Source organism: Schistocerca cancellata, chromosome 1 (assembly GCF_023864275.1).
Source record: "Schistocerca cancellata isolate TAMUIC-IGC-003103 chromosome 1, iqSchCanc2.1, whole genome shotgun sequence".
NCBI classification, from domain to species: Eukaryota; Metazoa; Arthropoda; class Insecta; order Orthoptera; family Acrididae; genus Schistocerca; species Schistocerca cancellata.
The window spans coordinates 733,974,928-733,991,569 of NC_064626.1; the positions used below are offsets into that span (position 1 = coordinate 733,974,928).

Consider the following 16,642-nt stretch of genomic DNA (forward strand, 5'->3'; position numbering starts at 1 on the left):
GCAAAACAATCATTTGCGAACAGAAACTAAATTGTGGATTGTTATGGTGAAAGGACTAAGATATCACTCGCACCATTTTCCCCTCGCGTTTGCAAGTTTGTGGTCTTATATTCCTAAATACTTTCAGTTTAGACTTATGGTATTATCATTATTTTAACTGCATAATTGAGGCCTATTAAACGCTGCCAATCATATCTGCTTTTTATGTCCCTTACCTTACGATTGTTGGGCAGGAAAAAATTGTTTTCTTTCGTCCAATAAAAAGTCGGGAGATGGGAATACTATCGATAACATGAGCGACAGTAGCATAGATGTTGTATGTGTATTAGCTGTCAAACGGTTATGGACAGTCATCAATAACGAAAGTTCTGCGTCTAGTTTTGTGATCTAGGTGCATTATTTTCGTAGCTAGTTTAGGGTAGATATACTCGCTGTTTTAAGAACTTGACGGAAGCCCTTTTTTTTTTTAGGAGAGCGTTGGGAAAAGAGCAATACACCATTCCCGATCGCGTGCGCTCCTGTTACATATTCGCTGTAGATCGTGTACATATTTTGCTTTTTGAAGAAATTTGCACACCATACCTCAGTAATAAGCAGCGAACTAAACAAGCTTTGCATAATTAATCCTTTTGTTTCGTAGCGGCCATTTGTAAAACAAACCAGTGCATAGATATTCGTGACAGCCGCAGACAACTAATGGTTGTGGTTAACGGCATCTGAAAAGTAACGTCCCAGGAAGAATCGCAAGTGAAGCTGCATACTGAACATCTGCAATATGCACTAGCAGATTAACTTTTTGCACTTTTTTCTGCCAAAGTAACTGGGGCACTTCAGAATGAGCTTCTTGTTGTAAGTGTACTTAACTTCCTTTCTGTGAAGTAACTATTCATTGCCCTTGTCACTTGTTGCGATTGATGTAGCATTAGAAACGTTGTTGTTAGATGTCAAATGATGTAGTATGACTAAGTGAAGCCGTTATAGTAACGTGATTTAAGCTTTGGAACGTAATTTATTGATTTTGATGTTACACATTTTGTTATTCAATGTTTAATTTTAGTGGCAGTCGATCGTCAAAAACTTTTAAACCGAAGAAGAACATACCTGAAGGGACGCACCAGTATGACTTAATGAAACATGCTGCTGCAACATTGGGTTCCGGTAATCTGCGGCTAGCAGTTATGTTGCCTGAAGGAGAAGATCTAAATGAGTGGGTCGCAGTTAACAGTAAGTTTAAAATTTGTAACAAATTTGTGACACTTCAGCATTGTTCCCCATGCATCAAGTTACGGAGGTCTCATTCGTAACGCACGAAAACGCGCATTGGGTAGCCATTGGTTGTAAGAGATTGCAACAAGACCAAAGTTTCCCGGTGCGCTGAAAGTGAAAATGTTTCTTGATTCAGATAGTGACGTCCCCATACAAGTGTGCAGCATGTTCAACCTTCGTAGTTTGCTAATCGATGATTGCCAGCTTTTGTGAAAAGGTATTGTACTTAGTTCGATAGTGCTTGCCTCCTTTTTTTTCCACCTGAGCTAATAGCAAGTATACAAATAACTAGTTTTTGACCTTTTGGTCGTAGATAACACCTGTAATATACCAGATTTTGAATTTTTTGTTTACTGTCTTAAGTAAGATGCTGTTACTACATGTGTTGACATATGTAATGGTGACTCACCTGTTTTTTCAGGTTTACTGTATGTACACCTTGACAGTATTTTAGGATTGCATATGTACCTTATCTTGTATGCATGAACACCAAAGAGTTGACCTTTGATGAACTCACTGCCTTTAATGTATTATGCCTTTATTACTAGTTTGTTGCACATACCTAGGACATACTTGTACTGACGACAGAGGCCCTACCTTCAGTAATTATGATGTGACACCAGGCCTAGTGAGATGAAAGCACCAAACTGTGAATTAGTAAATGTCTTGTTTGTCATACAAATTTTAAAACCTGTCCCTCCAGAATGATCTCACTAAACCAATGTTGCTGTTGCACTCTTTGCTATGAGAGTAATTTGATCTGTCGTAATACAGGCATTTCAGTTCATGCTAAGGTGTACGACAGATCACACTTAGCAGAGATAATAACCTCAGCTTATTTAACTTGTACATGAACTTCCACTTTTGTAATATGCATAGCAAATTTGGAGTAACTTACCACTGTCATTGATAATGTAAACTTTTAGCAACCCTTTTGAAATCCAAAATAAGTCTAGAGCTGTAAATACCACCAAAATATGTAGGTTTTGTTGGCATTATTGTAGTGTAGCCTATATCCTGCACTAGTGGTATTAAAAACACATAGGCCTATTTCATAGAACCATGACGGATGTGGTGTGCTTCTGATATAAATATGCAGTGACAGGAATACTATCATATCATAATTATTATTAGATGTTATCTAAACATACATGATTTTTTAAAACATTAATAAGATCAGTATTGAGATCTGTACTACATCACATTGTGTTTGTCTTTTGACGTTGTAGAAGCTGTGTGAACAAGGAATGTGTGATAAGCTAAATTTAGACCTGCATTATTTAGTGTTCTCTAAATATGAAAATTTATGTCAACTCCTGTTGAGTAATGTTAAGCTCCCTAATGATGAATCAACTGAAGTATCTGTAAACTTCAAAAGACAGAAACTGCAATTGTCATGCTAAAAATTCTTGGGTTGGGGAAAACACTGAAGTACTGTTTCCATTCTCTTTCTTTTCCCCTCCTCACATAATATTAAATTCAGTGAACCGGCATTTGTGTGTGAACAGTATGATTTACAGATTGCTTTGGCAATGTAACAGCACTGAAGTGGTTGCTGTCCAATGTAAGTTCTTCACTGCACCACACCACAATGACAGAAAATAAGGCTTCTGAGGGGTCATAGAAACTATATGCAACTAATATGAAACGTTAAGATACTTATTTTAGAAGGAATGTCTTTATAAAATCTGTTGTAGGAAACTCTTCTAAATAGATTGATTTCTTAGTTTATCAGAATAAATTTGTGCTCTTACATTGTTTATCTCCGTCCTTATGAACTATTCATTAAAACGATAGTATAGTTATTCTTCGTTATTTTTACTAATCTGACTCTCCAGTGGATGTGTTATATGGACCGAAATAACCCATCAAAACAAAAAAATGCACCACAAAGCTACTCACTGTTTCTATTGGCCTGTAGCATCTCTGAATTTGCGGTCATTTATTTACTTCTTAATTGATACTCTTGGATAATAAAGTGCCACTGAATACCTAAGCAATATGCAAGAGGTAAATCACTTGGGTCATCAAGGCTAGTTCAAGAACATTTTTTCACGTACACAACATATAATTTGGTGTCTCCCCCCTCGTTCCATTCCTCCATTAGTTGCTATTCTTTACAAATAAATATAAATGTAATGACAGGAAACTTTGTTTCTACTGTTAATTGTGGCAAATCTTGAGTACAAATTTCGCATTGGGAGCACATCAGGTGCTCCTATCAGCTTGGTGATTCAAGTGGCTGTTTGCGTAGATTGGGCCTTAAGTAGCCCTGTGTGACCTTCATCAAAATATTTTTAGTCTCAATTCTCATTTTTATTATTTTTGTTTATTTATTTATTTATTGCTTATTTAGCCTGACATCTGATCAGGAACAACACCTGCCAAAAAATTAAAAAAAAAATTCACAGGAACAACACCACCACTAATAATAGACATTAATACTAAAAATGAAAAGAATAGTTGACATTAATTATAATAACAGAAAAGGGGTCGACAGAAGGGTCCGATCCCATGCATGGGCTTTGACCTGTGACGTAAGGGTGTTGTCGTGTGTGTCGTCATGATGGCGCGGAATTTGGTTTGTGAGTATGGCGTGTTTATAGATGTTGTGTTGTGGTTTGTTGTGCTCTCTGTTGGTATGTTCAGGGTTTTCGTTTGTGTGGTGTAATGGAATCAGTTTGCTTTGCTCATTATCCAGAATTGTTAGTGTCGGCTGTGTTTGTAGTGGAATTCGTTTCAGTGAGTTAACGATTTTGTGTGAAGGTTAATTTAGTGTTGTTCGCTGTACGTCGTGTGGTAATATTAGTAAAATTATTCGGTTGTTGTTTTTGTTCAGAAATGGATATGACGGATAAAATTAACAGTGCGCAGTTAAAGGGAAGTGTTCGATCCCAATGTGTGGCTGTGTATGTTGGTATTGGTATCGGGAGATGTTTCTGAGCTATATAGGCCAAGGGAAGTATTTGATCCTAATTTATGGGATTGGGAGCTGTTGTTGTGCTATGTAGGTCAAGGGAAGTGTCCGATTCCAGATGATATTGTGTTTAGTGGTATTTGGGAAATTTTGTGATGACTGTTTTTTTTTTTCTCGTATTTTTGTGTGGTTTTGTATGGGGGTGGGTGTCTAAATTTCTTTATATTTGTGTGTTTGTTTTTCAATGATTTTCGTCCTCATATTGTGTACGTAACGACTTTATATGCGCCATATTGGAATCGTGGTTTATGGTCGTTTCCGCCATATTTGTTACGTCATGGGTCAAAGCAGACAGGCGGGATCAGACACTTCCATATTTCCCTGCAAAGGGCATTAAGAATGATGTGGATTAGTTTAGCACATTTGAATATGTGATTATACCTAAAAACAAAGATGATGTGACTTACCAAATGAAAGTGCTGGCAGGTCGACAAACACACAAACGAACACAAACATACACACAAAATTCAAGCTTTCGCAACAACCTGTTGCCTCATCAGGAAAGAGGGAAGGAGAGGGAAAGACGAAAGGATGTGGGTTTTAAGGGAGAGGGTAAGGAGTCATTCCAGTCCCGGGAGCGGAAAGACTTACCTTAGGGGGAAAAAAGGACGGGTATACACTCGCGCGCACACACACACATCCATCCACACATATACAGACACAAGCAGACATATTTGGCTGCTTGTGTCTGTGTATGTGTAGATGGATGCACTTTTCTTCAGAATTTGTATTGTTATTCAAATATTTGTTATACTGCGTAACGAGTATTTGTGACATAAGAGAAATCTACTGCCTTTGAAGATACCAACCCAAAACTGCAGTTTTTACTTCTTAGTTGTCGTCAAATAATTGACCACCGAGGAACTCCTTTAAGTACCAAAACAAGAGAAAATCGCAGGGTGCCCCAGGTCTGAACTTTAAGGATGACCCAATTGTTCTTTCAGAAGACATGATTAGACCTAATGTTGGGCAGACATGTGGCCTTGCACCGTCATGGGACAGCATCACACTGGAAGATAATAGGGCAAGTCATTTCTTTGTTGTTGCACAGTGGAGTTTCTTGCACTCAAGAATAGAGTTACAGAGGGTATCTTACATTTAGCAGGTGATTCAGTTTTCTTTAATATTATAAACATCTGTACTTAGAAACGCAAACACAGTATGGCTGAAAATGGCATCTAAATGTGCACAAAGCATGTTGGGAGCAGAAAATGAATGTGTGCTGTGACAATGTTCGTTGTTCCCACTCTTTAACAGACAGGCCTTATTTTAAAAATATACCTCACAAGTCAGTAATCTGTACATGTGGTGGTCATTTTATAAATACTTGTTCGAGACATTGTTTATGAAATATTGTTAGAATAAGAAACAAAATTTTTTTAATGTAAATGAATGGATGAAAAATCTTTTCACCAAGTGGCGGCAAGGGAACACACGCACAAAAGGATTTAACTTTTATAAGCTTTTGGAGCCAGTGGCTCCCTCTTTTGATAGAAGAGTTGAAGGGGAAGGAAGAGGGGTGAAGGGATAGGACTGGAGAGATTTAAGGAAGGGGGACAGTTCAGAAAAGTCATCTAGAACCTCAGGTGAGGGGAGGCTTATTGGACAGGATAAGAAGGAAAGACTGATTGTTGGGGACAAATCTCATCCAATGCAGTCCCCAATAACCAGTCTTTCCTTCTCATCCCGTCCGGCAAGTTTCTCCTGACCTGGGGTTCTGGCTGACTTTTCTGAACTGTACACTTTCCCCTAAACCTTTCCAGTCCTTTTCCTTCACCCCTCTTCCTTCTTCTTCAACTCTTCTGCCAGGAGCCACCACTGGCTCCGAAAGCTTGTAAAAGTTAAATCCTTTTGTGCATGTGTTCAGCTGCCGCTGCTTGGTGAGTAGATTTTTTATCTATACATTTACATTATAGAATCAATAATTGATTATTTTTGTTGTTAAGCAAAATTTTTTGTGGTAGTCACTTGTCATTAGTGGTTACTGTTCTTTTCTTTTTTCAGCTGTGGACTTCTTTAATCAGATAAATATGTTATATGGAACAATAACAGAATTTTGCACTGAAGACAGTTGTCCTATAATGTCAGCAGGACCAAAGTATGAATACCATTGGGCAGATGGACATACTGTAAAGAAACCTATAAAATGTTCTGCCCCTAAATACATAGATTATTTAATGACATGGGTGCAAGACCAGTTAGATGATGAAACATTATTTCCTTCAAAAATTGGTAATCAGTAACTGTAGAACAGTACCTCTAACTCTCTTTGCATTAAGTGTTGTTAGTTGGTTATTCTAGTGGACTCTTGAATTTTGCAGGAGTACCATTTCCCAAAAATTTCCTCTCCATTGCAAAGACAATACTGAAGAGACTTTTCAGAGTGTATGCACATATTTATCACCAGCATTTCTCTGAAGTTGTTCAACTGGGTGAAGAGGCTCATCTCAATACATCATTTAAACACTTCATCTTTTTTGTTCAGGTGTGTGAATTAAATTACTTAACGCACAGTATTTAAAATTTCTTCATGATTTTAACATCTCCTTTCTCTTTTCTTTCAGGAATTCAATTTGATTGATCGAAAAGAATTAGCGCCTTTACAGGAATTAATTGAGAAGCTAACAGCAAAAGAATGCCGATAAAAAGGAAATGCTTTCAAATACTCTGTGGGGACAATATATAAAGTGAACAAAATATATTTACATACATTTGTATAGTTTTTGTGTAATTTCTCACATGGTGCCGTTACATAGCTTATCATGCGTTGTTGCACATTGTTCCTGTTGGATTGTCTGTTAGTCCAGATCACAAAGTGAGAATGAAAAATATGATGGAAAATTCTTATCAGTGAGTGTCTTAACTCTTACCAGTTTTTTGAGAAGATTTGTAAGTATTTATTTATTTTTGTGGTAGTGACAGAAGCAGACAGAATGTGTAACATTATTACAATATCCAGATTCTTATGTGGCTGTCTACTTGGCTTCATATACTTTGAGTTTAGCATATGCATTTGTTCTGCTGATCTGATGCAGTATTTCAGTTGCAAATATTTCTTTCTCTTCTTCTTATGTGTCAGTTTTAGTCATTTGCTTTCAATGTTTGGCTAGACATTGTTTTGTTGATTGTTAAATGTTGTTGCTGTAGTATTTATTACTATTTTATTGTACAAAATGTGGTTGCAATGCAACAGAAAGAGCAAATAAATTATATATAAAACATGTAAGTTAATCTTGAGATGCAGGTGCACTGTTAATCAACTAAATTGTAGCTTCTCGTACAACAGCAGTGTTCTGTGTGTCCCCTTCAATGTTGTACCTCATCCAGTGACCACTATGATGGATTCTGTGGTACACACCATCAGCCTATGTGTATGGAGCCACCATCAGAAATATAACACAGAGTGAGTAGGTGTTGTGCTTCATATTGCTACTTGAGAAGCTCACTGCTATCGGCTGCATTCTGAAACCTCTCCTGGAAGTTGCTTGTGAATGCCATTGCTCTGGTTCCCATTCTTAAAGTGTTTGTCATTATGAGATAACACTCAGACCAATTCAATATTAATTTGCAAAATCACAAAATGACTGGCTAATTGAGGCAGTTTGTGCAGTGGTTAAGACCCTAGACTTTGATTTGGCATGAATGTGGTTCAGATGTTGGTTTAGGCCCCCTGATATTGGTTTCTTGTGGTTTATTTAAATAAATACAGGCAGCTGGTGAAATGGTTCCTTTAGAATGACCATCCCTGATTTCCTATGATGTCCTCCTTCAATCTGACCTATTGTTCTGTGTCAAATGAATTGTCAGTCAGACACTAAACCCTATTTACCCTCCTTCCTTTTGTGGCTGTTAAGAAACAAGTCTTAGTAACAGTTCCAATGCCATATTTCCTGTTAAGCAACACCGTTTGGATATAACAGTGTGCTTACATGTACAGTAAGGAACACTACCACCAACTGCAAGGACTCTTAGAACTCCAGTACTTGATCAGCGCTGCTCCTATAATGTCAGTTGTATAGCTGCTGTATCGGGCGTGTGGAGTGGCTATTTTGTTGCACCTGTAATAATATTGAATGCTATCAGTGTCCCCGTTTCGTGAAGGGTGTGTCAGGATACATTGGCCTACTTCTGAAGAACCTCTAAGCAGCACGGGTATAAAAAAACATAGATAATGAAATAAAAAATGAGATTGCCTGGGTAGGTCTTGCATACCACAATTTGTGGTTGATGGGTGGAGTTGCTTACCAAAAATTATAGACATATCCAGATAGGGAATGGTAATTGAAAACAATTTAAAACAAAATTTGTTTATTTCGATAAGGTAATGGAAATTCCTTTGTGAAATGTAAATAGTGGAATGGACAAAGGTAAAAACCCACCATAACACTTCAGGCATTGAATCCTAGATTGACACTAAAAAAGTCGGACACAGCTACATTGTATGACACTGCGGCTTGACTAGGATGATTGGAGTGGACAAGGATAGGAAGATGCTTGGAAGTGAGAGGGAGAGTCTAGGAATGTTGGCAGACAGCTGAGGGGAAGGCAGCTGGCACATGGGATTGATATGACACAGGTGGCCTATTGTTGCCACAGGCACAGGGAATTGTGAGCAGCATACAGTGACATGGGTTATTGCATTGGGAAGGATAGGTAGATGTGGGCAGAAGTTGAAATGAGGTAATTTAGGATTATGGGGTAGAGGTGGATGTGGAACAGGGGAGAGGAGATTGCAGCTTATTCTTCAGTCCTGTAATTCTGGTGCCAATTTCTGCTAGCCCTTGCCCTTACACCCTCCTCTGTGCAGTTTCCCTCTTCTTCTGTCCTGTCTCCCCCTCCCAATCATCTCCACTGAACCCTGCACACAACTCCCCCTCCCCCCTGCAGCCACAGAAAGAGCTCACAAGTACCCCATACCTATCATACGCACTTACTGCGAATGACTTTAAGTATTCAGGCTGCCTTCCCCAACCCTTCCTCCTGTCACTCACACTACCCAACAAATCCTCACACACTTGCTGAATTGCAGCTGTCAGACCAGCATAGTGCCCTTGTATTTGTAAATGATTGTATGAATGATAGAGAAACAGAACAGGCTTGAGAGTAAAATAAAGATCCTTGGAACATGTCTTTAAATAGTTAACTGAAAAACCAGAAGTGCAAAACTGTGGAGATGTGTATGTACAGAAAAGAAACAATTACAAACATTTTTGTGAAGGAAACTTTTAGGACAGTTTTCAAACTTTGTCTCTTGTCATATCTAAAGGCAACACTGTGATACCAAAAGATTTCTTCTTCCAAATGTGAAAACTCACCCTGCAGATTAATCAGCATTAGTCATGTACAGGGCTATTACAAATGATTGAAGCAATTTCATAAATTCACTGTAGCTCCATTCATTGACATATGGTCACGACACACTACAGATACGTAGAAAAACTCAGTTTTGTTCGGCTGAAGCCGCACTTCAGGTTTCTGCCGCCAGAGCGCTCGAGAGCGCAGTGAGACAAAATGGTGACAAAAGCCGAGAAAGCGTATGTCGTGCTAGAAATGCACTCTCATCAGTCAGTCATAACAGTGCAACGACACTTCAGGACGAAGTTCAACGAAGATCCACCAACTGCTAACTCCATTCGGCGATGGTATGCACAGTTTAAAGCTTCTGGATGCCTCTGTAAGGGGAAATAAATGGGTCGGCCTGCAGTGAGTGAAGAAACGGTTGAATGTGTGTGGGCAAGTTTCACGCGTAGCCCGTGGAAATAGACGAATAAAGCAAGCAGGGAGCTAAACGTACCACAGCCGACGGTTTGGAAATTTGGAAAATCTTACGGAAAAGGCTAAAGCAGAAGCCTTACCGTTTACAATTGCAACAAGCCCTGACACCCGATGACAAAGTCAAACGCTTTGAATTTTCGGCGCGGTTGTAACAGCTCATGGAAGAGGATGCATTCAGTGCGAAACTTGTTTTCAGTGATGAAGCAACATTTTTTCTTAATGGTGAAGTGAACAGACACAGTGTGCGAATCTGGGCGGTAGAGAATCCTTGCGCATTCGTGCAGCAAATTTGCAATTCACCGAAAGTTAACATGTTTTGTGCAATCTCACGCTTTAAAGTTTATGGCCCCTTTTTCTTCTGCGAAAAAAACGTTACAGGACACGTGTATCTGGACATGCTGGAAAATTGGCTCATGCCACAACTGGAGACCAACAGCGCCGACTTCATCTTTCAACAGGATGGTGCTGCACCGCACTTCCATCATGATGTTCGGCATTTCTTAAACAGGAGATTGGAAAACCGATGGATCGGTCATGGTGGAGATCATGATCAGCAATTCATGTCATGGCCTCCACGCTCTCCCGACTTAACCCCATGCGATTTCTTTCTGTGGGGTTATGTGAAAGATTCAGTGTTCAAACCTCCTCTACCAAGAAACGTGCCAGAACTGTGAGCTCGCATCAACGATGCTTTCGAACTCATTGATGGAGACATGCTGCGCCGAGTGTGGGAGGAACTTGATTATCGGCTTGATGTCTGCCGAATCACTAAAGGGGCACATATTGAACATTTGTGAATGCCTAAAAAACTTTTTGAGTTTTTGTATGTGTGTGCAAAGCATTGTGAAAATATCTCAAATAATAAAGTTATTGTAGAGCTGTGAAATCACTTCAATCATTTGTAATAACCCTGTATTTCAAACTAGTAATTACTTGTAGACTATAAAAATGCTCTTCCTAAGAGAGGGGCATGAACAAGGTATAGATGGAACAAATAATAATAAAGACCAGAGACAAATGTGAAGGATGCAGCGTTCATCATTTTTTTTCTGTGCTTCGTGGTTCATTATGTATTTCCAGGAAAACAAGTTCCTGAAATTACAGTACTAAACATGAAATCAATTTACCTACTCATTCACTCCTCTAAATTATAGTTGGGTGTGAAAGTTTTTGTCTTTATGTACTGTCATTTCTTTGTGCCATTTTTTTTTTTTCCCCATCTTCAGATTTCCGCCTATCTCTGTAATCTTCATGAGGCTCTTCACCATTTCTCAATTTACTCTAATTTCACCATCTGTTTTATTTCTGTATTTTGGCTTCTTGAAGCTGAATTATCAGCTCAGCCACTCTTTACAAGTTTTCATGCTGGAGAGAGCATGTGTTTTTCCATTGGTGCTTAATCTTCTCTGAATTTGTGGCTTGTGTGACATTCCACTTGTGCCCCTCACCCCTCTTTCTTCCCTGCACTATTGTTTGATATTACAGAGAGACTTAAATTCTTTTACAGGATCCATTTGATTGAATACATAGTCTTTCCAGCTGTTACAAGCTTTGAGTTATAACGCGTCTCTCTGTTTGTGACGACATCTTTACTGTATGTTTCGTGAATATCCAAAAATAAAAAAGTGGTTTTCTGAAGTGTTTTGTAAAAACTGTTTAGTGTGTATACACTTTTAAGAAATTATCCATCTTCTGCAGCTAAAATATCTTTTATCACCCAAACATATTTCCTGTTCATATGTAGCATTTGTTTATTTTTTATTGCCAGAATTTAAGTCTCTTATTGTGAACAAATATTTACACACTTACGTCATCACCATAATTTAAAACGGTCAGTAGTAGCAACCAATTTGGCTTATTGACTTTTAGGCTGTTTAGTATGTATGTGCGTGTTTGTGGTGTTGCTGTTTTTTTGTTACTACTGCTACTAATGCATGTTTGCTGCAACTTAATGTATTGATCAGCATCTGTTTTTGTCCATTGGCATTTCTGAGACACACACTAATTCCATTCCACTATATATGTGCATGAGTGTGCAGCAGGTGGGCTGACTTGTGTGTTTACTACATTATGGGCTGCATAATGTCATACCCTAATGTTTCCTGCTAATGGCCATTTACAGTTAGCCTAATGACATGAATATGTAATTATTCACTCATAATTGGAATTTCATGAGCTTATCAGTAGTGTCTGACATAAGCAAATGGTATCTCTCACATTTTACTGCCAAAACTTAGTAGTACTTGCAGGGGTCTTCTGCAGGTGCCCTCCAGTAGCGCAGTGAAGTCCACTGAGAGAATTCATACCTTACTGCCACTTTGGTGTTCACTTTGAATGAACCATTGTTCAGCCTAGAGCCAGTTTTCATGCAAGCGACTTTCTGTTCGAAATAGACTACTTGAAGTGTGTGCACCTGTCATGCCTGCTTATAGAATCAGCCACCAACCCCGTTGAAAATGTGTCTATGACGTCGATCTGTAGATTGTGTTGATTGTGGGGTTCTAAATTTCAGAGGTGCATGTGCACTGGACATGCACAGACAAGGGGCTCCGGCAGCATCTGCTGATTATGGAAGTTATAACCTATTCTGTTCAAGCTCGCTCCTGTTATAAAATTGATTTTGCGCTTCTGTGTCATCATAATCTTTATTATGTTGTTTACTTTGTTTTTGTGACACATTGGAAAGTTGCATAGCGCCCTGGTATTTTTTCCTAATAGTGTTCTCCAACAAGAGAGACGAAATGTCTGAAAGAAAATAGTATGTGTTTTACAGATGGGGAAAAACCTATACTACGCAAAAACAAGAATGTAAACAGATAAACATGTTTTAATGAAAATTATTTCACAGTGAAAAAGTCAGATTTGTTGTAAGAGAAAAATAATCTTTGTTATTTGACACTTAATGAGAAAACAAGGTGCAAAGGATAAAGCAAAAAGGCACTATTTACTGTGTTCTGCATATTGTCTGATGTGGTTGCAAGTATGTACTTTCTCAAACATGTACATACATATGTTATGAAATGTTTGGATGATGCTTTCCCTATTCTTTCACTTAGCAGGAGTGTAGATAATTTACCGTATGACCATTGACAAGAACTGCCAGTGTAAGTTCTACATTGGTCATCAATACTGTAAACTCCGTTGTCATTGCTTGTTCCTACATTTTGTTACTATATTTTGATTTTTCTGTAAAAAGGGTAGTCCTTCATAACCTCACTTGAACCATTCTGATGCCAAACTGCACAGCAGACAGCTCTCTCAACACTGGGAGTTTTGGGGCTGACGTGAAAACTAAAATGACCACTCAAAACATACAAGACTCAATATGTGAACAGAATGCCAGGGACACTGCAGTAGACCCAATAGACTTGAATAGTCAGTTGAGATAAGAGTCATTCATTTAAAGGTGACTTAATTGTGTGCTCTGTGATAACAAGAAAATTGACTGTTTGCTAACAGTGACCCTAAACTGGGTATGCAGACAACTTATTACTTGTAGCATATTTCATCAGTATCCAGTTATATACTGTCAGTTTGTTTGGATTATTTTTTAATATAATATTGTGTTGCTGGTAATTGTGATGCTTCGCAATAAATATATTAAAATTATAGATCTAATACTTAGAGTTTAATTTTGTTCTCAGCGAAATAATATGTAAAATTAAGGAAGTACAGCCACACACCTATAGCTGACTAATGTGTAGTCTGTAGAAACCTACAACAGAAAAGATCATGTGCACTAGTTTTTGAGCTCTTGGCCTTTCTGTAGCAAGAATACATGTGAAAGAGCAGGTACATGCATGCGCCCCCCCCCCCCCCCCCTACACACACACACACACACACACACACACACACACACACACACACACACACACACACACACACGGGGTGGGGTGGGGGTGGGGGGGAGAGAGAGAGACTGACTGACTGTGGGTTATTCATATTAATAGCAGTTTCCAGCCAGTGTGGAGTTGGGGACAGGCATGGGAGGTTGCACGAAGGGAGGAGAAGGCATTATGAGGCAGGTCTTTCGACAGATCACTCCGTGACTGCACAATAAGACAAAGGATTTCAGAGGTCAGTACATACAATAGGTAAGTTTGGGTGCCTGTGCGTACTTTTGCCAGAGCGAGAGCTCAAAAGTTAACGCAAGTAATCTTTTCTTTTGCATGTTCCTGTGCATCTCAGGTGACAGCTATACGAGAATGATTACCTTCCCTTAATTTTACGTAGTATTCCATACAGGTATATTCATTCTCAGTGGCATTCGTTGACTTCCATAATCTAATCTCTCTTTCGGTAGTTGCAATTACTTTCAAGCTAGAACAGTGATATTCTTACTGTAAACAGTTGTCACAGTGACGAATAGAACAACAGATACACAACAAAAAATAAATTTTAGTTCCCATCATTAGTATAAATATTACACTACCATTCACTGTGTGATAAGTCACTGTATAGAATTCTGGCTTGGATGTTTCTTATTGGAAAGCTTGCTGAATTGGTATCTGCACCAAGAACTGTTATAGAAATAGGGTTCATTTCTGAATAGGTCATGGGAGCAGATATGTGATGCAGAGAGACAAATGCGAACGGATGAAAATATGGGATAAATAACAGTAATTCAGTGGGCAGTGCTTGCATTGTTGCGTTTCTGGAAAGCTGTGGTCTTCTAACTACCAGAACTGTGCAGCCTACTGCTGTACTCAGATTGTGTGACCCGTTGAAAGCTTAGAATATTTATTGGAATTAGTATAGAAAAAATTCTGTAGAGTCTGCCCTGCCTGCAACCCCCCCCCCCCCCCCCTCCAAGTCTTTTTTTCCAGTTTTGCCTTACAACAAAGTAATACTCATTGTGTAATTTCTCATTCAGTTGTAACTTGAATTGAATAGTCACCATATGGCTAACCGATAAATCTCAGGGCTGCTGGAGCATTAGTCATATTAAGCAATTTAGTTATACGTTTAATTTCATAGCTGACTGTGGTAACTCTTTGAAACTCAACAGGAGGTTAATTATGTGGAAAACACTATCATCAAGAAAAGTTACAGGTCATTTCTTTGCAATTAAAGAACAGCGCACTTGAGGAAATGCAATTGAACCTACAAGCTGTTGCAGCTACTTTGGAATTGGTAGTAAGACATTCCCTGGTGGAATCATTCCTCTAGGTATACCTACTTCCAGCCAGGTATTCCACTTGATGTAAAGCCAGAACATTTGAGAATATCCCATTACTGCTCTGAACTGTAGGAAAGATGTTAACTGCATCTGTAATTGTGTGCACATAACAGACTTGCAAAAAGAATGGGAGGAGGAAGGATTCAGAAGTGTGCCAAAACACTGCAATGGTAGATGCAAAGAAATGAAAATGTGATCTTTATAATAACCTGCAACTCTAATATTCTGCTAAAATACATGAATGCTGAAATTGTCCATCTGAATGTGCAGCCATTTTTTCTTCTGTGTCGCCTAACTTTGGGGTCTGTTAAGTCAACAAATTTTTAATGTTCTGTGCGATTCTGTTAGCCCAGTATTGCTTCATGCTTTCTGATCTGTGCAGCCATTTGTTCTGAATTCAGTTTTCTTTTCAGGCCGCTAAAGAAAAAGGTTGATAGGCTCAATTGCATTCTTATTATTTGTTGTTGATGGTATTGTTTATAGGTAAGTATCATATTTGGAAGATTAAGAAATACAGAATGACACGACAGTTATTCTAATTGATGTGTTTCATGGTAACAGTTCTAAACAAGAACACACGGAAACACACTGCCTTAAGTGAGATAAAATTTATTGGGTCACAGAGTGACATCGAAAAGAATACAATGAAAGTAGTTTACACATATCACACATTCAACAACTGAGGGCATGAAGGCTGGTGCGTGGTCTTACAAAAACTATCCACACAGGTGTCGCTGCTGTAGTGCTGCACTTGCACAGCAGACCTGCTGATGGCGGCCACCTCGGGTAGTTTGAGTGCGCCGTTTGAATGTCAGCAGCAGTAGGCTCTGGTGAAGGAGACCCATATCCCATCCCTGCTGTCAGCAGTGTCTGCTCAGTGCAGTGGGGGAGGAGACTTGTATTCCATCCCTACTCTCAGCAGAAAGTGTCTACTCAGTGCAGTGAGGCACTGGCTGCAGGAAGCAAACCCATCATTGGTGCTGACAGTCTCAAGTCTCCAGAGTAGGTAGTCATGACCAGGCCTGCTTGGCCCCTGGAGCAGCCAGGCTCGACAAAGAATGAGATGTTAGGCTCATGGTCTGAGGAGGGCTCCCTGTGCCCTTTCTGGAATGCAACTGGTTCCAGTGATGTGCCACGAGTCACTCATTGGTGCTAGCCGTGAACACGAGGCAACCATGATGGCAATGGACAAAGGCTGGAATCCAATGAGGGTGCCGTCCAAAAACCCTGACACATACTGATGTGCTGGGTGCAGATGTCAACAAAACTACAAATGTCAACAAAACTGCTGCAGCTGGGGTTGCCTGCCCAGCAACAAGAGGTTGAGCAGTGTCTGCTGCTGATGGCCTTACACAAGTTCAGCAGGACTCTTGGCCTCAATTGGCATCATTCTGTAAGAGGTTAAAAAAAAAGAGCCTTCTCCTTCTGTCAAAGGAGAGTCATCA

At 39.2% G+C, this 16,642-nt stretch overlaps 1 protein-coding gene across 2 annotated transcripts in view; it reads left to right on the forward strand.

The window, feature by feature from the left end:
* Positions 1 to 294: 294 nt before the first annotated feature.
* The window catches only part of LOC126185470 (MOB kinase activator 1B), a 70,442-nt gene continuing 54,094 nt past the window's right edge, over positions 295 to 16,642 (forward strand). The window contains exons 1-5 of one of the 2 annotated variants that reach the window (XR_007537187.1): positions 295 to 849; positions 1,058 to 1,224; positions 6,248 to 6,475; positions 6,565 to 6,728; positions 6,808 to 7,093. Coding sequence is in view for 1 of the 2 variants with exons in the window: in XM_049928132.1 (XP_049784089.1) it covers positions 836 to 849; positions 1,058 to 1,224; positions 6,248 to 6,475; positions 6,565 to 6,728; positions 6,808 to 6,888 (654 nt within the window). In the remaining variant the exon portion in view is untranslated. Of the gene's footprint in view, positions 850 to 1,057; positions 1,225 to 6,247; positions 6,476 to 6,564; positions 6,729 to 6,807; positions 7,463 to 16,642 lie in introns of those variants that run through there. The other variant, XM_049928132.1, reaches the window with a different exon arrangement.